The sequence below is a fragment of the Nelumbo lutea genome, chromosome 8, assembly GCF_056320005.1.
Source record: "Nelumbo lutea isolate HS-2025 chromosome 8, American lotus-T2T, whole genome shotgun sequence".
In the NCBI taxonomy this organism is placed as follows: domain Eukaryota; kingdom Viridiplantae; phylum Streptophyta; class Magnoliopsida; order Proteales; family Nelumbonaceae; genus Nelumbo; species Nelumbo lutea.
The window spans coordinates 10,573,057-10,597,207 of NC_142691.1; the positions used below are offsets into that span (position 1 = coordinate 10,573,057).

The 24,151-nt window shown below is 37.8% G+C and overlaps 1 protein-coding gene, 1 long non-coding RNA gene and 1 pseudogene across 10 annotated transcripts; 1 reads left to right on the forward strand and 2 right to left on the reverse strand.

The window, feature by feature from the left end:
* Window positions 1–1,976: 1,976 nt before the first annotated feature.
* LOC148842663 (uncharacterized) lies at window positions 1,977–14,497 on the forward strand. 3 transcript variants are annotated; one of them, XR_016103495.1, is made up of 9 exons: window positions 1,977–2,041; window positions 2,138–2,197; window positions 2,307–2,386; window positions 2,484–2,556; window positions 2,725–2,783; window positions 2,904–2,963; window positions 3,073–3,151; window positions 8,462–12,744; window positions 12,860–14,497. It is a non-coding gene; the product is annotated as an uncharacterized LOC148842663 (long non-coding RNA). The 3 variants fall into 3 exon arrangements; XR_016103494.1 differs by having other exon boundaries at window positions 1,991–2,197; XR_016103496.1 differs by having other exon boundaries at window positions 1,991–2,197; window positions 12,689–12,744.
* LOC148842664 (pentatricopeptide repeat-containing protein At5g21222-like) lies at window positions 4,251–5,766 on the reverse strand (annotated as a pseudogene).
* Window positions 13,542–22,221, reverse strand: LOC148842665 (uncharacterized). Of its 7 annotated transcripts, none has more exons than XM_088958812.1 (5): window positions 21,816–22,011; window positions 18,991–19,286; window positions 17,005–17,098; window positions 16,187–16,743; window positions 13,542–14,825 (listed from the first exon to the last, which is right to left on the reverse strand). In XM_088958812.1, the coding sequence occupies exons 2-5, from the start codon at window positions 19,093–19,095 to the stop codon at window positions 13,929–13,931; spliced, it is 1,653 nt and encodes a 550-aa protein (XP_088814938.1). In that variant the 5' UTR covers window positions 19,096–19,286; window positions 21,816–22,011; the 3' UTR covers window positions 13,542–13,928. The 7 variants fall into 7 exon arrangements, with proteins under 7 accessions (XP_088814938.1, XP_088814937.1, XP_088814934.1 ...); XM_088958811.1 differs by having other exon boundaries at window positions 18,991–19,271; window positions 21,816–21,963; XM_088958808.1 differs by having other exon boundaries at window positions 16,187–17,098; window positions 21,816–22,221.
* Between the last annotated feature and the right edge of the window lie 1,930 nt (window positions 22,222–24,151).

Here is a 24,151-nt window from a genome sequence, read left to right on the forward strand (position 1 = left end):
TCCTCTTCATTCCGTGTCCTCTTTTGGGTGCATGGCTTACTGACTCCCTCTGGTTATATGTGTAGTTTTGGATTGCTCGAGGCGTTGCCACTTTTGGGGAGGGCTTTCCGACTATTGCGCCATACTATTGTTTCCGGTTTCCGATAACAATGTAAGTATATAGGACACATCCCTTGCTTAGTGGACTTCCATTTTATTTTAATTCCTCCAGATAAGTGACTGACTATTTCTCATCATGCTTTGAGTGGTGGCTCGACCGGAAATTGGCCACCATTCAAGATAGGGCTGTCAACGGGTGGGATCCGGGCCCGGTCTTGGTAGAAGCACTCCCGAATCGATCATTAATTGGGACAAAACCTTAGACCCAAAACCGTCCATTTTAACTTAAAATTTAGGCTGAAACAATAACATAGGTTTAAAACCGAACCATTTAGGCAAAAAGAAACCACTTTTCTTATTTAAATCGCAAACTAAAATTTAAACTTGGATCATATATCGTTAATAAAATTGATAGAAAAATACTAAGTTACTTATATGTTAAAACGTTACACACCTCTATTTATCTATCTATCAGATTCGACACTTTAAACCTATGATAAGAGAAAAACTATAATAGAACGAAGGAAATAACATATATGGCTAACAAAATAATCAGTTTTGGGCATGAATCGATTCGGGAGGGGCGGCCGGAACCGACCCAATTATTTATTTCAACATAATCACGGAACCGGATCCTTTATAAATGGTTGGGTTTATTCGGTCCAGTCGGGTAGACCTGAACCGTTGATAGCCCCTTCAAGAGCACGAACGATGAGAGCGGTTGTGCTGCAGCAAGGTTGGTATCCCATTTTCTTCTCCCTTCGGACCTGTACTTCGAGGTAAGGACCTTTCAAAACCGCACTCGATGTTCGTACCTTTGTTATTGAAGCATATGATGTTGTCCTGCGAAGTTGATTTTGGATTCGCACGAATTAATAGATTCTGCTAATGCAATTTCTGCCTTGTCCTTGCAGGAATATTCTAATGGGTTCGCATTGTCAACCGCCGTAGCAGAATGACTGCGACAGTGTAAGCCAGCATTGCTTGTAACTGTTTAAACTTCTTATAAGGGCTTCTATTGCTTTGTTTCCGTTTTTGTGCTTGTATCTTTTTTTTTTTTTAATTTTCCGATACTCCCCTTGGCTTCTACAGGCATTGCCACTTCCATGTGATTGCGTCATTGGAGCTGATTCAAGCGTTTGAATTGGAGCAGTAGTCCGCCGAGGCATTGCATACGCTGGAGTCCTGAATAAGCCTTTCTAACCCATCTCTTCTATGTTCACTTCTAAACTATTTCTCGTCCACCTGTTTCTGACTAGATATTCTTGACAGGTGAAGGGCGTGAGCGCAAAGGAGACTCGGAAGTGATACGGATGCGTAAGCTGCACAGGTATGTGTTTTTCGTACAATGTCAGCGTACCTAAATTATATCAGTTTCGGAAGACAAGGTTTGTCGGTCGTGGCAGTGTCTGTAATATCCTTGGGTCTTATGGATGCAGGCACGAAGGATGCTCGACTTGCAGGCAAGATACACAACCTCTCGCGGAAAAACCATAAGGAAGCCGATCAACTCTTCGGTGTAAGCTTCTTAATTCTCAGCTTCATTCGGTGTTCTCGTTTGGACGTATGGGTTGCTAAATTGCTTTGGTTATATGCGTAGTTTTTGATTTCTCGAGGCGTTGCTACTTTTGGCGATCGGCTTACTGGCTGCTGTGCCTTACCCTTGTTCCCGGTTTTCGATGTCAATGTAAGTATAGGAAACATCCCGTGCATAATTCAGTTCCGTTTTCTTTTATTTCCGTAGGATAACTGAATGGGTGTTTCTTGTGGGTGTGTGGGTTACTAATTGCTCTATTGCCATTGTCGTGCTTGTAACTTTTCTGAATTTATTAATAATCCTCATGACTGACACCTTCATGCATTGCCACTTTCAGGGGATTGCGTCCGCGGAGCTGATTCAAGCGTTCGATTTGTAGCAGTGATCAGCCGAAGCTTCTCTTATGTTGGAGTCCAGAATGAGCCACTTTAACCCATTTCGCCTTTATTCTCTCTTAGACTTTTTCTTCTCCACCTGTTTCTGATTAGAAATTCTTGACAGGCGAATGGCGTGTGCGCGGAAAGGAGACTCGAAGGTGATACGGATTCGGAAGCGGCACCGGTATGTGATTGTTGTCGAATGTGTGCATCCCTAAATTTTAAAATTTTTAGAAGAAAATGTTTGCCGGTTGTGGAGGTGGCCATAATATCCTTGGTTCTTATGTGTGCAGGCACGAAGAATGCTCGAATTGCAGGCAAGCTGTGCAACCTCTCACGCCATTTTTATAAAAAAGCCGGTCAATTGTTCAATGTAAGCTTGTCAATTCTCCACTTCATTCGGTGTTCTCTTGTGGGTGTATGGGTTACTAATTTTCTTTGGTTCCATGTGTTGTTTTGGATTACTCGAGGCATTGCTATATTTGGGGAATGGACTTGCCGAATCCTGCGCCTTACCATTGTTTCTAGTTTCCGATATCAAATGTAAGTGTAGGACACATCCCAAGCTTAATTGACTTCTGTTTTCTTTTAATTCCGTAGGATAAGTGACTATTTGTTTCGTGTGGATGTGTGGGTTACTAATTTATTTAATGTCGTTGTTGTGCTTGTACTTTTTCTTAATTTTTTAATACTCCTTTGGGCATCTTCAAGCATTGCCACGTCTAGGAGATTGCATTGGTGGAGCTGATTCAAGCGTTCGAATTGGAGCAGTAATCAGCCACGGCCTCTTATACATTGAACTCCAGAATGATCCACTCTAACCAGTTTCTTCTATAATTACTTCTAAATTATTTTTTGCCCACTTGTTTCTGATTGGATATTCTTGATAGGTGAATGTTGTGGGTGCACAAAAGTGACTCCATAGTGAAACAGATTTGGAAGCAGCACTGGTATGTGTTTGTTGTAGAATGTCTGCATTCCTAAATTTTATCATTTTTGTAAGACAAAGTTTTTCGGTTGTGGAGGCGGCCATAATACCCTTGGGTCTAATGGGTGCAGGCACGAAGAATGCTCGAATTACGGGCAAGCATGCAACCTCTCATGGCATTACTATAAAGAAGATGGTCCACCCTTCGGTGTAAGCTTTTCAATTCTTAGCTTCATTCATGTTCTCTTGTGGGTGTATGGGTTACTAATTTCCTTGGGTTATATGTGTAGTTTTGGATTGCTTTTTTGGGGATAATTTTAACCCACCACAACTCTGCCCAGTTCAACCAAAGTTCTGGTGAGATTGAAAAGTTTCAAGAGCCCATGTAAATTCACTCAGATAATAGTCATGTAAGAAGTCTGAGGTAACTAGGTGTCAAGGCTCACATCTGCTTCTCTTTCGAAATCAGCATATGAAAAACATGTGGGCAACCATTTCCCGCAACATCAGATGATATTTGAAAGATAGTTGAAGATGGGATAAATATTTTCCTTTAACAGTATAGCATTTTCATCTGTTACACAGAATTTGATGTTTTCTTTATCTGCCCGTATAATATCAACATTTGTGTACATGCATCATGGAAGAATACATAGTAGACTACAAGTTGGCTTGCACTGCCTTCAAAACCAAGTTTTGTGGGATTCTGCAAGATTGATGAGAAGATTCCATGCCCTTCCTAATATCTACAACTGGTGAGTAGAAAATGATCCTTTTCCTTGGCAGTTTCTTGGGAGTAGATGCAGCTGCTGCAACAAAAGTTGTCACTCCAATAGAAAATCAATGAAATACCACAGCACTGTCATATCTATAAACATATCAATGAACACAGGCCATCCGTTGCCACCTCTTAGCTCAGGAAGATTACTCTATATGAATATACATTCTGTAGACTTATCCCAAGCTGAATAAGTGACTGTTTCTTGCATCTCATAGGTGTTTTTGCCCCAAATTTACATGTATGCATAGGATACATGGATTTGGTAGCAGTCTAGAGGCTTTCTGATGAGACTTCTGTGACTCTCAACACCTTCCAGCTTCTTCTGATGGTAGCAGCGGGTCCGTGTTGGTCATTCATAACTACTCCTGGTATCTGCAACACATTGAGAAAAGCACTCAGATCCATGGTTATAATGGTTTTTTTTTCCTTTTCTTCTTTGGGGGGGGGGAGTACTGAAAGAAATACTTTGGTACTTTGATGTATGGGGGTTATAAGCTAAGGCCTAGTCCCCCTCACCAAGGTCATAAACGGTTTTTTTTTTATTTATTAATAAAATTTAATGGTCCAACCAACCAGAGCACTGTGAATTCCATTGTAATAAAAGATCTATTTTTTAAACATCTAAATGTAAAGCATTGAATGCCATGGTATGTCAAAACCTAGGGAGTTGGGAACCTTTACAACTTAAAATAGTTAAGCTTTTGAACTAACAACCATGTCAATGAATCAAACAGAAAACCATAATGACATCAATGAGTCATTGGTGCGTTATTCTAATAAGAACCTTCTGAATCTGGAAGTAATAAATAATGCATATCAAGGAACAATGTAGAACTAAATGCAAATATCACAATCAATTAAAAAAATGACAAATAATAGCATATCAAAACACACCTCATCCATGCCATCTGCGTCTCCGGTATCTAGGAAACCTTTGATCAGTGAGTAGAAAACAACAAGATTTGGATGTATTCCAAGATCCTTCATCCTGTAAACAAATCTCAAAGAATCCTTCATATAACCCTCTTTACAATACCCATTTATAATGATACCACAAGTTCGTTCATTGGGCTGCACCTTGTTATTCTACATCTCCAATATCATCCTTTCAGCCATCTTAGTGTCCCCGTTCTGAGCATAAGCTCTTGCAAGTGTTATATGTGACAACATCAGGTTGCAAACCAGATGCCATCATCTTATACACCATATTCCATGCTTCTTTAAAGTTGTTATCGTTACACCTATCACTAACAAGGATATTATATGCTCTGTGGTTGGGTTTTACATTTTCTTCCTGGGACAATAGTCTAATAGTTTCAACGACTCTTCAGGCCTACCTGCAATTCCATGTCCTTTGACCAAGGTGTTGAAAGTGCTTGTTGTAGGTTTAGATTTGCTCCCTTTCATCTTCCAAAAGGTTTTCATGGCTTCCTCAAAATTTCCAGATTCTGAGAAACCATTGTTAATAGCATTAAAAAAAATTGAATTGGGTTTCATCCCACTCTCTTCCACTTTAGAGATGAGTGAAGGGATTGACTTGAAGTGCTTCTGCATGGTCCAGGCAATTAAGAGAGTTGTGTATGTTATCAAGGATGGCCTGTGGCTCTCTTCGATTAAGCTATCACAAATGAATTGCACTTCATGGGGTTTGACTCTTTCAATCAAAATGTTCATTAGTTTTGTTTTTGAGCGAACTTTTTGGCAGCTACCTTTGCTCAAGCACACAAAGCAGTGGGATTGAATTTGGGAACCAAGGGAACTTGAAATTGGATGTAGCTGACTCTTCTCACTTGAATGTGGTTCCTGCCAAGTTGAATAACCATCAAAATTTGACCCTTAAAACAATGTATCCAATTTTCATTGATTTAGAACTATGACATAATTTATCAAAAAAAAAACTATAACTATGACATAGACACATATTTGGACTCAGAAACAACTAAAAATCTGTTCAAATTTCATTGTGATGAAAGGTCTGCTCTGTTTCTTTTTTCAAGGGATAGATCTTATTGCCCCTCTTTGATGTCCCACCTTCTGGATTCATAAAACTGAATTTTGACGGCTGTAGTGTCGGGAATGTAGGGCCTTCTGGAATTGGGGGTGTGCTCAGGAATGAGGAGGGGATTATTTTAGCTTTGTTTTCAGGCCCTAATGGAGAAGGAGACTCACTTAGAGCTGAGATCTTTGTGGCTTTGGAAGGTATCCAAAAATCTAAGGACCTGAACATTAGGAGTTTCATCCTTGATGGTGATTAGATGGCTAAAGGAAGATAATAGCAGCTTGTGCAGGTTTAGCAATGAAAGGGAGAAATTCAAATGGCTCACTAGGGGTATTGAGGTGAAGTACAACTGGGTGAAAAGAAATGCCAACTCACTTGCTGATGGTCTAGCCAAACAAGGGGCGAATAGGGGTTCTTTATTTTGGGCTAATTTCTAAGTCTTTTATTGTATTCTAATGGTGGGGAGCTAAGTCATTTTATCTCCCTCTTTCTTGTACTTAAATTTCACTTCTTTAATAAAATTTTTCATTTACTGATAAAAAAAAAAAAAGAAAGATATTGGACTTAGGTAAACATTAATGGATTTGGTTATTAGGGTTGACCCAATATACTTGACTAGCTGATGTTCTTGTTGAACAATGTTGAGAAAGTTTAGGCAAGGGTGTTTTTAGTCTTTACCTCTTCCCTTTGTACTCTTTTTGTATTTGGGCACTCAAGTAGGGACCTCTTTGTAATTTCTTATTTCAAAATATATAGTGCCTTTTGAGGGTGTTAACAGTAACAAGAACACACCACTTGACACATTCCTCTTTTCTTCTTCTTTCTCTCTTTCTTTCTCATACAAACCCTAGATTTACAATACTAGTTGACAACTTGGTATCAGAGCAAGGTTAAGGCACTTGGGAGTACCTTTCTTGCTGACTCTCTTGCACGAGATGAACTACTGACGTCAGACCGCCGCCGGATGACGTCAGCAATCCGTACAAGTGTCAGCAGCAATACATGAATCATATATGGTTTGATTCGCCCTGATTCTAGAAGATTTTTGGTATGGCTTTTGTCTTGTTTGAAGCTTTTATGATTTTTAATAGATTTTTCAAGCAGAAAATCGCAAAAAATCCAGATCTGATGTTGAGCCTTATATACTTTGTTTAATCAGTTTTTCTACTGCTAGACCATTCAGGTCGTTTATTACCATGGGAGCAATGGGGAGTGGTCCCGTATTTTTCTAAGCCCTAGACAATTTTTGGGAGATTTTCTTCTCCCTCTATTTTGGCGCCAACTTAGTTTTTTTGTTCTTTTTTTGCTTCTTAACCGTGTGGTGGCCTTGTTTCTTGGGTCCTTAGCTGTGGTTAAGTATTTGGGGCCCCTTTCGGTTGACACGAAAGTGTTTTGATAGATTATGGAATCATTAAGGATGTATAGATGGTTTCTAGTGTGTTTCCGGGAAGTGCAGACATTTCCAGTGGTATGATAACTACTGTAAAACTTGATAGAACCAACTTTTTAGAGTGGTCCCAATCTACTAAGCTTACCATCACTGGGAGAGGTAAATTGGGATTCATCATAAGAAAGGAGGTGAAGCCAAATCTAGAAGATCCGAAATATGCAAAGTGGGAACAGGATAACTCCCTTGTAATGTCTTGGTTGATTTACTCAATGCAACCTCATATTGCTTGAAACTACATGTTTCTTTCAACGGCCAAAGATATTTGGGATAGAGTTATTGCCACTTATTCCCAAGTTAACAATACTGTAGCTGGAGTATACCAGTTTCAAAGGGAAGCTTGCAGTATGCGTTAGGGGGAGAGATCTGTGGCTATGTATTTCTCTTCTCTACAGTCTATTTGGGAAGAAATGGATCACCTGAAGACTTTTGTATGGAAGGACCCTAAAGATGGTGAGCAATATCGAAAATATATAGAGGAGAATAGAGTCTTTGATTTCTTGGTTGGCTTGAATCCAAAGTTTGATTTTACTAGGCAACATATTCTTAGTGTCGGCATTGTCACTCTTGCTTCCGCGTACTCCCTTGTACAAGGAGAAGAGAGTAGAAGGACAGCCATGATGCAACCTCCTATAATTGATCACTTTGCCTTTATGTCATTTCAATCAAAGCAAAATACTAGTAAGCACCATGTTATTGAGAAAGCTGAGGATGTGTTTTGTGATTATTGCAAGAAGCCAAGACATACTAAGGAAAAGTGTTGGAAACTCAATCCTCACTTAAAACCATAAAAGTACAAAACCGGGAGGAAGAAAAATGCTCACTTGGCTACAGTTGGTAATGATGCTCAACCTTTTAATGTCCATGACTCCTCTGATGTAATGGACAAACTCAGGAATATACTACTGCAACTGGAAAAGGGTGGTACATCCTCCTCATCCGGTTCTGGACTTAGTAATCCATCTAGTTCATATGCCAAGAAAGATACTGCACTTGTTTGTTCCACATCTTTTAGTCCTTGAATTGTAGACTCCGGGGCCAGTGCCCATATGACTGGTATGCCTTCACATTTTACCTCATATAAGTTAACCCCGGGGAAGGGAAAGATTATTGTTGCTGATGGATCTCAGACCCCTATTTCGGGTTAGGGTGAAGTCAAACTCACTCATAAACTTTCTCATGGATCAGTTCTTCATGTGCCCCAATTACAAAAAAAGTTTGTTGTCTGTTAGTTCTCTTACAAAATCCCATAATTGCTCAGTGACCTTTTTTCCTACCCATTGTGTTTTTTAGGACTTGAGCACGGGGAAGATGATTGGAAGTGGGCATGAAGCTGATGGAGTCTACCTCTTTGATGGACCTTCAGAGCATGGATTGTCAAGCCAGACTGAGTCTTGTTCAAATGAGAAAACAAGTCTTTTGAAATTATGGCATTATTGTCTTGGTCATATGTCTTTTAATTCTATAAATTTTTTGTTTCCAAACTTATTTAACTCAGTGTCAAAGTTGAACTTTGAATGTGAAGTTTGTCATATATAAAAACAATGTAGAATCACATATTTTGCAAGTAGTAAAAGAAGTAATGTTGCTTTTCATTTGATTCATATTGATGTTTGGGGCCCATATGCTATCCCTTGCATGGGTGGGTATAAATACTTCATGCTCTTCATTGATGACTATAGTCGGTATACATGGCTCTACTTGATGAAAAGTCGAGATGAAGTTTTTATGGTGATTCAAAACTTCATGAATATGGTAGATACACAATTTGAGAAAATAGTTAAGATAATAAGATCTGACAATGCCAAGGAATACTTTGAACATCATTTGCACAAATTTCTTGAAGATCGGGGTATTATTCACCAGAGTTAATGTAGTCATACTCCACAGCAAAATGGGATAGCTGAAAGGAAGAATAGGCATGTGGTTAAACTTGCTTGAGGTTTACTGTTTCAGACTCATGTTCCCACTCGTTTATGGGGTGATGCTGTTGAGACATCTGTATCTCATCAATAGGCTTCCTTCAAGGACCCTTAGTCTTTAGTCTCCTCATCAACTTTTCTTTCCTGATGAACCTCTTTTCAATCTCCCCATTAAAATCTTTGGTTGTGTTTGTTTTGTTCATGATATGAGTCATTTCTGGCGTAAGTTTGATCCTAAATTAGTTAAATGTGTCTTCTTTGGTTACTCTCCTTTCCAAAAAGGCTATAGATTCTTTGATGCTCTCTCTGGCAAGAGATATGTCTCTAAGGATGTTACATTTTTGGAGTCCTCCTCCTTTTTTCCAGTCATTCTGTCCTTCTCTTCAGAGGGAGAATGCAAGTGAAGATCGGACTCCCATTTGCCTTCCTGTCCTTGTCTCTTCTAATCCTCCTTCTCCTCCCTCTCTTCCCTATAACGATGGTATCTCTCCTCCTCCTCCTCCTCCTATGTATCGGCTTCGGTCCTGGCAACAGTTTTTCATTAGGCGCAGTAAGAGGGTGGCTCCTGAAGTAGAATGCCCATCACAATCTGATCTCCCAAACTCAGGTAATCTTGAACCTCCTGATATATCTATTACTGATCCTGACCTTGATCTTCCTATTTCCATTCGAAAAGGGAAGAAGGCATGCAGCAAGTATCCTATTACTAACTATGTGTCTTATGATGCTCTCTCTCACCTTCCTATTGTGCCTATATTTCAACCATCTCTTCTGTTTCTATCCCTTGTAGTGTTACAGAGGCAATGCAGTCCCCTCATTGGAAGGAAGCTATGAACCAAGAGATGGGGGCCCTGATAAAGAACCAGACTTGGGAGGTTGTTCCTTGTCCTAAGGATAAGACTCTTGTTGGGTGTAAGTGGGTCTATACTGTTAAGAACAAGGCAAATGGTTCAGTTGAGAAGTACAAAGCTCGGCTTGTAGCCAAATGATACACACAAACATATGGCATTGATTATCTAGAAACCTTTTCTCTAGTTGCTAAAATGAACTTTATTCGTGTGATCATTTCTCTTGTTGCCCATTACTCTTGGTCTTTATATCAAATGGATGTGAAGATGCCGTCCTCAATGGGGACTTACAAGAGGAAGTGTATATGGACTTACCACCTGGGGTGAGATTTCCTAACAGTGAAAGAAAAGTTTGTTGCTTATAGAAGTCCTTGTATGGGCTCAAGCAATCTCCTAGAGCTTGGTTTGACAAGTTCAGAAATGCTATCTTAAAGATTGGGTTTTCTCAATCTTAGGTAGACCACACTTTATTCATTAGAAGAGTTAATGGAAGAGTAACAATGTTGATAGTATATGTTGATGACATTTTTGTGATAGGTGACGATATCACAGGTATCTCCCAGTTAGTCCTTCCTTGCTTCCGAATTTGAGATTAAAGACCTTGGTAATCTACGATACTTTCTTGGCATTGAAGTTACAAGATCTAAGAAGGGAATTTTTCTGTCACAAAGGAAATATGTACTTGACTTGCTTCATGAAGTTTGAAAATTAGGGTTTAAACCTATAGAAACTCCAATTGATCCCAACCACAAGTTGAGTGCTACTGAAGGAGAAACTTTTCTAGACAAAGGGGTATATCAAAGATTGGTGGGTCGCCTTCTATATCTCTATTTGGCTAGACCTGACATATCCTATGGTGTTGGAGTGGTTAGCCAATATATGCATGAAGCTAGGAGCTCTCATATGTAGGCAATTAATAGAATTTTAGCCTATTTTAAAGGATGCCCTGGTAAAGGGATGTTGTATTCCAACCACAACCATCTAAAGATTGAGGTTTACACAGATGCAAATTGGGCAGGGTCCATTGATGATGGAAGATCAACATCTGGTTATTGTGCATTAGTCAGAGGCAATGCGGTTTCATGGAGAAGCAAGAAACAATCTGTTGTTGCTCGTTCTAGTGCTAAGGCAGAATATAGGGCAATGGCTCATGGAGTGTCTGAACTACTCTGGTTGAAGACCTTATTGACTGAGATGGGCTTCCAAGCGGATATCCCAAAGAGACTATATTGTGACAATCAAGTAGCCATAAACATTGCCCACAATCCTATTCAACATGATCATATAAAGCATATTGAGGTGGACAGACATCTTCAGGCATTGCCACTTCTGGGAGATTGTATTGGCAAAGATGATTCAAGTGTTCAAATTGGAGCAGTGATGAGCCATGGCCTCACATGTGCTAAAGTCCAGAATGAGTCACACTAACCATCTTTCTCTATATTCACTTCTGAACTATTTCTTTTCCACCTGTTTCTGACTAGATATTCTTAACAGGTGAATGTCATTGGCACATAAAGCAAACTCAGACATGATATGGATTTGAAAGTGGCATAGGTATGTGCTTGTTGTAGAATGTCTACAATCCAAAATTTTATCATTTTTGGAAAATAATGTTAGTTGGTTATGGAGGCGTCCATAATATCCTTGGGCCTTACGGGTGCAGGCACCAAGAATGCTCGAATTGTGGGCATATTGCACAAGCTTTTAGGGTATTAATATAAGGAAACCGGTCCACTGTTCGGCATAGGCTTCTCATTCTTCCGCTTCATTTGGTATTCTCTTGTGGTTGTGTAGGTTACTAATTTGCTTGGGTTATATGTGTAGTTTTATCTTGCTTGAGGTCTTACTACTTTGGGGAAGGGCTTTCCCACTAATGCGCCTTACCATTGTTTCCGATTTTCAATAACAATGTAAGTATAGGACACATTTCATGCTTAATGGACTTCTGTTTACATTTTATTTCGTGGGGTAAGTGCTAACTGTTTCTCATTAAGCTTTATGAGGTGGCTCAACTGGAAGTTGGCCTCCATTCAAGATAGGGTTATCAATGGGTGGGGTTCGGGTCTGGCCTAGGTAGAAGCAGTCCCGAACCAATAATTAATCAAGACAAAATCATAGACCCAGAACCATCCTTGTGAACTTAAAATTTAGGTTTAAACAATAACATATGTTAAAAATCGAACCAGTTAAACTTAAAGTCACTTTTCTTATTTAAATGGTAACCTAAAATTAAAATTTTGATCATATGACTTTAATAAAATTGATAGAAAAATTCTAAATTATGGTAACATTTATCTATCTATCCATCATATTTGACACTTTAAACCTATAATATGATAAAAAAATGTAAGAAAATGAAGGAATTATTATATATAGCTAACAAAATAATTGGTTTGAGTATTAATCGGTTTGGGAGGAGCGAGACCAAAACCAACCCAATTATTAATTCTGACATAATCACGGAAGTGAAACCTTTATAATTGGCTCAGTCTATTCGGGCCCATTGTGTAGACCTAAATCGTTGACAGCCCTTCCAAGAAATAGAAGATGGGATGGCTGGTGCTGCAACAAGGTTGGTATCTCTTTTTCTTCTCCATTGGGATCTGCTCTTCTAGGTAAGGACCTTTCTAACCCATACTCAATTCAAGCTTTTGCTATTGTAGCATATGATTATGTCGTGCATGTTGATTTTGGACTCACACAAATTAATAAATACTTCCAAAGCAATTTCAGCCTTGTCATTGCAGGTGCATTCTTATGAGTTCACATTGCCAATTGTGGTATCAGGATTGACTACGATCGTGTAAGCCAATGTTATTTGTATATGCTAAAACTTTTTTAAAGGACTGCCATTTCTTTATTGTCATTGTTGTCCTTGCAATTTTTCTTAGTTTTTAAACTCATCTTGACATCTTCAGGAATTGGAACTTCTGGGAGATTGCATAGGTGAAGATGATCCAAGCTTTCAAATTGGAGCAGTGATGAACCATGCCCTCGCATGCAGTGGAGCCTAGAATGAGCTAGAATAACCAGCTTCCTCTATATTCACTTCTTGAACTATTTTTTTCTCCACCTCTTTTTGACTGGATTTTTTTGACAAGTAAATGTCATGGGCACGCAAAGGAGACTCAAACGTGATACGGATTCGGAAGTGGCATAGGTATGAACTTCTGTTTCTCTCTTAGAATTACTGCATGTTGGATTTGGCAACAGAAATATACCCACAGAGAATGGAATTTGTATAATCTTCTGAAAACAATCACCAGAAATAGAATTTCTGAAATTCTAGTAGCTCTTCATCGTAAATTCATAAAATACACAATAAGGATCAAGTTCAGCAACAGTTGACAATGGTTTCTTGGCTGTTTCATTTAGGATAATTTTTCCATCTAAATGCACCACAACCCAGCCCAGTTCAACCAAAGTTCTGATGAGATGATAAGTTTTAAAAGCCCTGGTAAACTCAGACGGATAATAGTCATGTATGAAGTTTGAGGTAACTAGGTGTCATGGCTCACGTCTGCTTCTCTTCCGAAATCAGCGTATGAAAAACATGCGGGCAACCATTTCCAGCAACAGCAGATGTTATTTGAAAGATAGTTGAAGATGGGATAAATATTTTCCATTAACAGTATAGCATTTTCATCTGTTACATACAGAATTCGACATTTTCTTTGTCTGCTCATAGCATATCAACATTTGTGTACATGCATCATGAAAGAATACATAGTGGACTACAAGTTGGCTTGCACTGCTATCAAAACCAAGTTTTGTGTGATTCTGCAAGATTGATGAGAAGATGCAATGCCCTTCCCACTATCTACAACTGGTGAGTAGAAAATGATCCTTTTCCTTGGCAGTTTCTTAGGAGTAGATGCAGCTGCTGCAACATCAAAAGTTGTCACTCCAATGGAAAATCAATGAAATACCACAGCACTGTCATATCTATAAACAAATCAATAAACACAGGCCATCCGTTGCCACATCTTAGTTCAGGAAGACCACTCTATATGAATTTACATTCTGCGGATGTATCCCGAGCTGAATAAGTGACTGTTTCTTGCATCTCATAGGTGCTTTTGCCCCAAATTTACATGTATGCATAAGATACATGGATTTGGTAGCAGTCCAGAGGCTTTCTGATGAGACTTCTGTGTCTCTCAACACCATCCGGCTTCTTCTGATGGTAGCAGCTGATCCATGTTGGTCATTCATAACTACTCCTGGTATCTGTAACACATTGGGATAAGCACTCAGATTTTGCCTTTGATAAATCTTCTCCAGACTCTCCACTGGTATCTCATCCCTCTTTGTATCCGATGTTTGGATCACTTCCTGTTCTTTCATGGTATTCAGTACTCTAGTGGCCTCACTCACCAAACCAATGGCACGCCAAGCCTCTGCTACAAGTTGGATAGTGTTTTCCTCAGGCAAGACACCCACCTCTTCCATGGTTTGGAGCACCTCTTCTGCTTTCCATGGCTGTTTTGCTTCTCCATATCCCCATATCAGGGTATCAAATGTCTTCAAATTGGGAGAAACACCAAATTCACACATCTTCTCAAAAACTCTCATTGCATATTCCATTTTGGATGCACTGCACCATCCACTGATTATAGTAGTAAAAATTACAACATTAGGGACTACATCTGATTCAATCATGGCTGTCAAGAGTGCCTCAGCCTTCTCAGGTTCTCGTGCACGCACATAACCTTTTGCAAGAATGCTGTATGCATGGGTATCAGGTTCAATACCAGCCTTCAACATGTCATCAAATATCTCCCTGCATCTATCCATGAGTCCTGCTGCACTCCATGCATTCATGATAGTGCTAAATGTTATCACATCTGGTTTGACACCAAATTCTTCCATCAATGTTAGAACCTGCCCAAATAATAACCATCATAACTCCTAGCAAAATTTAGTGGTTTGTGAGGAAAACACAGTTTCTGAAAATTCAATAACTTATAAATCCATAATAGCATGATCAAGTTGAAATTTAAAAAGTGGAAATTGGAAAAATGAAAGGAATAAATTGATAAGATGAATGAAAGAACGAATTTAAAAGAAAAAAAAATTAATATATTGGAATGCAAATACAAACAGGTAATTTGCTTTATAACCTAGATATAGACACAAGTTGGTGCTCAATAACCCTTACAATATTTTAATTACAAGCAAACTGGTTATGGAAAAGAAACACCGTTTAAAATTGATAAAGCCATGCTGGCTTTAAAGTCATTATCAGATTAAATCCTATAATAATCAAACAAATACCGTAGAACATATTCCAAATTGTTTGATTTTTAAAATAAAGACACCCAGATCAAGAGAATCAAGATCTATTGTGCTACATATTGAAAGTGATTCAGTGATGTTGGCGGGAGCTTTTAATAGGAAATGGTAATTGATCTTGGGTGTTAGTGGGATAGATAAGTAAAATCCAAGATATGTCCATAGAACAAGCATTTACAGGGAAGAGAACAAAATAACAGACACACTTGCAAAGATACGAGCAATGGAGCAAAGCAAAAGGATATTTCACACAGTAGGTGATCTTCTGTGTTTGGAAAGAGGGCATTATTCTACAGATAATGTGGGGTTTACTGACATAGGAGAATGGTAACAATGAAAGGTTCAGATCCATAGGTTCGCCAATGGTACACCAGTTGATTGATACAGTAGGAATAGGACAATGTATTTGAGAATTATGGTTATCATAATCCATTGGAGTAAGGCTACATGTCGCCCCCAATATTTTTTTTTTTTTTTTTTTGGGGGGGGGGGGGGGGAGTAGTGAAAGAAATACCTTGATACTTTGATGTATAGGGGTTGCAAGGTAAGGCCTAGTCCCCCTCACCAAGGTTGTAAATCCTTTTTTTTATTCATAAAATTTAATGGTCCAACCAACCCAGAGCCCTGGGAATTCCAGTGTAAAAAAATAAAAAGATCTATTTCTATTGTGTAAACGTCTGAATGTAAAGCATTGAATGTCATGGTATGTCAAAACCTAGGGACTTCGGAACCTTTACCACTTAAAATAGTTAAGCTTTTGAACTAAGAACCATGTCAATGAGTCAAACGGAAAATCATAATGGCATCAATGAGTCTCTGGTGCATTATTCTAATGAGAACCTTCTGAATCTGGAAGTAATAAATAATGCATATCAAGGAACAATATAGAACTAAATGACAAATATCACAATCAATTAAAAAATGACAAATAATTGCATATCAAAACTCACCTCATCCACGCCATCTGTGTCTGTGGTATCTAGGAAACCTTTGATCAGTGAGTTGAAAACAACAAGATTTGGATGTATTCCAAGATCCTTCATCCTGTAAACAAATCTCAAAGCATCCTTCATATTACCCTCTTTACAATACCCATTTATAATGATACCACAAGTTCGTTCGTTGGGCTGCACCTTGTTATTCTGCATCTCCAATATCATCCTTTCAGCCATCTTAGTGTCCCCATTCTGAGCATAAGCTCTTGCCAGTGTGTTATATGTGACAACATCAGGTTGCAAACCAGATGCCACCATCTTATACACCATATTCCATGCTTCTTTAAAGTTGTTCTTGTTACACCAAGCTCTAACAAGGATATTATAAGTTCTGTGGTTGGGTTTTAAATTTTCCTCCTGGGACATTAGATCTAGTAGTTTCAACGACTCTTCAGGCCTACCTGCAATTCCATATCCTTTGATCAAGGTGTTGAAAGTGCTTGTTGTAGGTTTAGATTTGCTCCCTTTCATCTTCCAAAAGGTTTTCATGGCTTCCTCAAAATTTCCAGATTCTGAAAAAGCATTGATAATGGCATTAAAAAAAATTGAATCAGGTATCATCCCACTCTCTTCCACTTTAGAGATGAGTGAAGGGATTGACTTGAAGCGCTTCAGCATGGTCAAGGCAGTTAAGAGAGTTGTGTATGTTATCAAGGATGGCCTGTGGCCCTCTTCTATTAAGCCATCAAAAATGAATTGCACTTCATGGGGTTTCCCTCTTTCAATCAAAATGTTCATTAGTTTTGTTTTTGAGCGAACTGTTTGGCAGCTACCTTTGCTCAAGCACACAAAGCAGTGGGATTGAATTTGGGAACCAAGGGAACTTGAAATTGGACGTAGGTGACTCTTCTCGCTTGAATGTGGTTCCTGTCAAATTGAAGAACCGTCAAAATTTGACCCCTAAAACAATGTATGCAATTTTCATTAACTATAACTATGACATAATTTATCAAAAAAAAAAAAACTATAACTATGATATAGACACATATTTGAACTCAGAAACAACTAGGAATCTGTTCAAATTTCCAATTCTGAGTTAGCCATTGTGATGAAAGGTCTGCTTTGTTTATTTTTCAAGGGATAGACCTTCTAGCCCCTCTTGGACGTCCCCGCCTTCTGGATCCATAAAACTGAATTTTGATGGCTGTAGCGTGGGGAATCCAGGGCCTTCTAGAATTGGGGGTGTGTTCAGGAATGAGGAGAGGATTATTTTAGCTTTGTTTTCAGGCCCTATTGGAGAAGGAGACTCACTTAGAGCTAAGATCTTTGCGGCTCTGGAAGGTATCCAAAAAGCTAGGGACCTGAGCATCAGGAGTTTGATCCTTGAAGGTGATTCAGAGGTGGTGATTAGATGGCTAAAGGAAGATAACAGCATCTTGTGGAGGTTTAGCAATGAAAGGAAGAAATTTAAATGGCTTACTAGGGGTATTGAGGTGAAGTACAACTGGGTGAAAAGAAATGCCAACTCACTTTCTAATGGTCTAGCCAAACAAGGGACGAATAGGGATTCTTTATTTTGGGCTAATTTCTAAGTCTTTTCTTGTATTCTGATGGTGGGGAGCTAAGTCATTTTATCTCCCCCTTTCTTGTACTTAAATTTCACTTCTTTAATAAAAGTTCAGTTACTGATCAAAACAAAAGATAAGTTCCACCATTGGACTAAGGTAAACATTGGTGGATTTGGTTATCAGGGCTGACCCAATATAGTAGACTAGCTGATGTTCTTGTTGAACAAGTGTTTCTACACTTGAACTGAAAATTAGTATAAAATGATGGAAAAGTAACCACTTTTCATAAAAATCCATATTTGAGTTCCATATTAATCATGGTTTAAGGTTTTATTCAGAAAATCATTTTCTATTTTAATTCCAGTATATATATAAACATGGAGGCATGACACAGGGCACTCCACGAGGCATAATTCAAAACATAAGTGTAAGCCTGTTACGCCTCCTAAAGAGGAAGATTTGACTACACCTCTAGCATGCCTCATGCACCTGAGGTGTACACCTCTGGCATGCACCTCAGGGCGTTTTGGGAGCATCTTGTGCCTCCAGGTGTATGCCTCCCACACCTTTTAAAACACTGCTGAAGTATAAGAATTTGATTACATAAGATTTACAAGGAGAAAAAAATAAATAGAATGAGAAAAGGTAGCAAGAGTTAAAATTTAGAAAAGATTAATTTCTTATTTTTGTTTGTCTTCAATACCCAACCAAAGACAGTTCACCAATCTAACCACTGAATTGATCAACAAGATTTTGAGCTTAAATTCTTATGACACATGCATGTTTGGTGACTTGAATCAATACACACACACACACAAAAAAAAAAAAAAAAAAAAACATAAATGATTAGGAAACATGGAGTTTATTAATTACCTAAAAATCCCAATAAAGGAGGAATATAAATTTGACTGAAACTCATTCTTTGATCAATCAAATTTCAAGAAAGACGAGAAAAAGGAAAGAAATAAACATGAACAAGAAAAACAGGAGCAGAAGGTGTAAGTTCTGAGTACATGTATACACATACATATTGTACAAATTCCAATGAAAAGAAAGCCAATCTTTCGTTATGAATTTCTTCGACCTATCCAAGAATAGACCACCCATTTTTGTATCATATCGCTGAATCATACTAGCAGGTAGCAGCTTCACTAAATTGATATGCACCCTCTCAGTTTTATGCATTTGGTATAGAATTTTTTATTCAGGAAGTAAAATCAGGATGGTTGGAGAATGGGTTGAGGGTAATACCTTTCCATTTGATGCATGAACCATTTCTTTCTTGTTCATAAATGTTCCGTTCTGATTCTTGGATGACATACAGGAGTCAGTCCCCTTGGCACCAAACTCTCTCATATCTTCCACACTAATGTTTCCTTAAGCTGCCTTGGCCAACCTCAATACTTTGATTGGACTTCAGCTTCAGATTGCACAGCTAGGAAGAACTTCAAGCAGTCCAGAGAATTTAAAACACCGATTTAAATTACATTTGCCCAATAAGAACAATCTGAATCAATATCTCCTTGGAAGTCCTATGCAGAACAGGACTACAAACATAAGCCAGCATCATATTTCCAGACTTGGTTGGAAAGAAGTATCCTAAAGCTAAACCATAAAAATCAATTACTTGCTTTTTTTCCTTACATAGAACTACCCTATACTTTGGGGGTAGTGACACTTAGGCCCCTGAACTTTCATTTAAGACAGAGAGTTACCCCGTACTTTCAGATTCCAAAACTCTGTTCCTACCATTAGCATTCTGTAAGTTTTGACCTTGTTCTGAGACCATTTTTCCCTTCCCTATATTGCATCTCCAAAACCCAGCTTTTGTAAATTTCCTATATTTTTCTTTTTTTTTTTGTTTCCATTTGTTTAAGAGGGAGACAAAAGAGAGTTGAAAGAGGTAGACTGTCCACCGTTGTTTGTCCTAACCAACAACAAACCAGGGGGAAAAATGGCCTCATAGGTTCAAAACTGCTGGAATGCTAACGGAAGGAGCTAAGTGTTGGAATCTGAAAGTAAAGGTTAGCTCTCTATGGTACAAGGTAGTTCTCTGTATCTTACCCTTAGTTTTTATACAAGCAACTTTCATACAGTTCCACAAGTTGGCCAAAAAGAAATTGGCTGTTTGGGCCAACCCATATCATATGAGTAATACTTCAAAATTAAACAAAACCATATAAACTATTCTGCTTGGTATTGAAGAATCACACACCAGAAGAAAATGCTAATTCTTTGATTCAAGTTGTTGCAATGGTCATTGATTTCAAATACAGAAGTGTATAGAGGAAACGGAGGCATGGTGAAAATATAAGGAAAGGTATTCTAAGATTTTGTACATTATAAAAAATCACACAAGTAATAAGAAGACACATGATGAGAAGGGGCAGTATATGTAGCTGTATAATTCCAGAACAATAAGAAACCACCAAAAATGAGAAAGTAATAATTTAATACAGAAAATTTCCTTCAGTAATCTAAAAAACACAAAAAGGGAAAGGCGGATCAGATATCATGAACACAATTACATAAAAATGTAATTAGATAAACTAACTATTAGCCAGCTTAGAAGCCATACCTAAATATACTTTATGAAGCGCTTGAATATGATGAGTTCCCAGAAATGGAAAAGTTAAAAGAGCATTTCCAGGGATTAAGAAGCAAAAGTAAAATGCAAGTGGAAACACAAATTTCCGTTCTAAATAGAAAAAAAAACAGCTGGACAAAAGGTTCATACCCTAAAATAATAAACAAAAAGCTAAAACTTTTTATCGTCCTTTTGTTGCTATGCTACACAGACATGAGTGTGGGTATTGGGTCTCAGATGAGGTTATGTGTCGAACAGTCAGATTCATTTGACCTCAAAACCTTTGGGTACAGGGAGTCAGCTATGCTCATTCAAGCTTTCATCAAGTAGCTTTTGTTGGGTGTTCTCTAACTAAGTGGGTATATACACAATCTGTCAAATTCTCACATTGAACAAACAGACACCGACTTGGTGGATCCGAGACACATTCCATGCTTATACCAATGTCATATTCTAACACAGGTACTTGAGGTAAAATCAAGGACCTGGGTATCACTGATTAAATGACATGATTTATAGTGTAAATGAAAAGAGGGAGACATTTGCAAATAGATTATATTTATTCAGCTAAATAATTGATGAAAATTTGTATTTGGGGGTGGGGGGACCTCCATGTGGACAAAAGGTGGCCAATATAATTCCAGAATCAAAATAAATACATAATTATGTGCGTGAATAGTATTGGCTAGACTTCATTGTTTCAGACATAAAACAAGATAGTAACACATGAAAACGCTGATGATGGCAATGGTGCTGGTGGCAACAATGGAAATAATAGAGTTACATGCAATATGGGTTTGATATAATACAAGATGTGGCAATGGCAAAAAAGGAAAGAAAAAAAAAGGAAAGGTCAAAACAAACAAACTAGAGCAGATTGGTACGATTTAAAATCCATAAAATGTTACATACAAATGTAATTAAGTCTCTAAACCAACGTAACAATTCAATACATCAGAAAAGCCATGCTGATAGCGAGCCCAAATCCTCAAACGACTGTAGTTTATATTGGGTTTTATCTTTTCTTCTCTCTCCTTTTCCTGGTTTACACATTGGGTTTCATCTGACTGAACCAAACCTGACCCCGCCCAGTGCAAACGTGTATTAAATCTTGCAATTACCAGTAACATATACTCTTAAATCGATCAACACGACCAAAAACAGCATCAAAGGACTTAACTCCTAGCAAGTTTTTGCTTCTTTATTCGTCAACTTTTACACATTGAGTGTATAAGGAACCAGAAGTAGGCAAAGAACAAAGAATCAGAAGTAAAAAAGTACAACAAACATAACAAACAGTAATTATGATAAACCAATCAAAACCCATACGGGATCCATTAACTGAATGCAACAAACATCCAACCCCAACAAGCTAAATTATCGAAGTATCAAGTACGTTAGATCCATTAACCCCATAATCTGCAAGCTGCAAGAAAGTGGAATTCAAGTATGAAATAAGGCCACATTCCTGAGGAGTTCGATGGAGTACCTGGGAATAGTCCTCGGTACTCGGGGGCGGTTGGAGAGAGAGAGAGATGATTACACTGCATCTCCATGTAATCTTGGGACATCCATTAGAGATTCTTATCCACAAAAAAAATATCAGAATGAAAATGAAGAGCTTAAAAAAAAAAAGAGTGAGGTGGAGAATGTAAATGGAACAAAACAAAGAAAAGGAAACAAGACATGGAAAAATAAAGTAGCGGTTGTTCTTTTTTCCTGGATTTCTTTTATTCTGTTGATAAACAATAAAAAAATCCAAGTAGCCTCAGAACCATGCGATCATGAATGTCCAATCCTTAAAACCGTCGGATTAGAATCTCGAATTCATGGCTCTGGTTGGCAGAAAACCAAAAACTGAGGCAAAATGCCATCCATCATCTCTGACCGTCAGATTAACACCGATGGGCATCTGTGTACGTAACTTACTGAGATCCACAAGGTGAGAAAATGAACGAGTGGTCAAGATCACTCCTTGATAATATAATTTCAATCCAAGGATGTCAACCTCGAAGAGGTCGTCGTGCCTTAAAATCATTTTGACATTTTCCTTCGGGGAGATTCCTTTTACTTGGCTTGGCGGTGGCGCCACTAATCTTCGGGGTTGATGTAGCATGCTTAGTACCACGCATACGAAAAATGGAAGGGTAGTTTGGTCATTTAATAATTTAGTGATGCTCTATTGTAATGACATGGGTCATGGCTTCTACAGATGCATCATATACCGCACATCACATTAAACATTCTATATCTACGGTGTATGATAATTTGCCCAATTATAGCCTGGGCAGAAATAAGACAAGCCCAATGACAACTAGTCAATGAGCAAAGAAAAAAAATCTTTTCGAATCCCATTAAAAAAGAATTCTCCTTCAAAAAAAAAATCTATTATTTCGTTCGCTTTTCACTAAGTTATTCAAATAAGTGTATTTATTCATATGTTTTAAGTTCTTAGGTAAATAAGGTAATTAGCCTTTTAGTCATAAAAAATTTATTATTAAAAAGGATAATTTTGTCCCATTCAAGTGTTAGCAACTATTTCTAAGGTGGAAATATAATTTACCTATTAGGAGGCTAGAAGTAAGGGTGTCATTAATAGACTAATTTTGGATGGGACTTCATCCAGTCCAAAACTAATTTGGAGGGATTGGATGAACAGATAAGACATATTGGATTGGATCAATCCAGTCCAAAATATTTATTAGATTGGATTGGAATTGATTTGTTCATAATAAATTTATATTAGATTCAGTTGGGTTAAGCCAATATCTAGTTCATTGATATAAGATAAGAATATAGGTGTCAGTGGATTAGATTTGAGTTGAAATCAATCTAAATTAAAATGAATTTGAACAGATTGGACCTGTCTAAAACATTCATTGGATTGGATTGAACCTAGTCCATTTGTAATAGATCACATTGGACTGAATCGGATTGGCCAGTCTAATTGACACTCCTACCTAGGAGATGGGTCTCCACATAAATCTAAAAGAGGGGCATGACTTTTCCCCCTCTCAAAAAAAAAAGAAAAAAAAAAGAACGCCCCCTGAATCTAATCCCTCTTTTCTCTCATATATCTCTGAATCATTGTTAATTCTATTTACCAAATTAGGGTATAAAATAGATGCGCCGGGTCAATTTGAGGGAGTCAATCCCAATCTTAAGACATGAATTTCAAGCCTAAATCTAGACTATGATTAAAGCCCAAAGTTTGCCAATCCAAATAAACCTTATGTAAGCTAAATCCAATACAATCTTGATGGACTTGGGTGGGCTGCTTAGGTTTAAACATCTTCTTAATAAAATACTCTTTATTAATTACCTCTTAATTCAACCCTATGCATTGCAAGATTGCATTAACTACTCACTAGTTAATAGTTTTGCTTAATTGATCATAGGAGATTCACGTGACAGAATTTAAGCTGTGCTAGTGGTCAATTCACCATAAGCTCATAAGTTATTTGATTGTTTGCATCAAAATGTGGGACTCCCTCTTTGCTAATCATCCCTTGGCAATTGCACTCCCAAAGTTAAATAAATATGTAGAGTGTAAAACGGTTTACATAAATTATAAAATTAGGTTAATTTTGTATTGATAAATTTACTTTCTTATCAAATAGGCTTTTAGCTGTAATGGATGCAAACATGAATTCTAATAAATTATATGCTTTTTTTTTTATCAAAAGCCCACTTGAATACAAATTTTCTTCTTTTTTATTGATGTACTTTTACATCTTATTATCAATATAAATATGCATTGATTTGTCATTTGTCAATTCATAAATGTAATATTGTTAAACATAAGCAAAAGTGAACCAGAATGCG

Excerpts from the sequence above, each read along its gene's own strand:
- LOC148842665 (XM_088958808.1), bottom strand. The coding sequence starts at position 19,095 with ATGAGAGAGTTTGGTGCCAAGGGGACTGACTCCTGTATGTCATCCAAG. Across the intron at positions 17,099-18,990 it reads TTCATGCATCAAATGGAAAG|GAACCACATTCAAGCGAGAA; the intron begins GTATTACCCTCA and ends TCAATTTGACAG. Across the intron at positions 14,826-16,186 it reads ACACAGATGGCGTGGATGAG|GTTCTAACATTGATGGAAGA; the intron begins GTGAGTTTTGAT and ends TTATTTGGGCAG.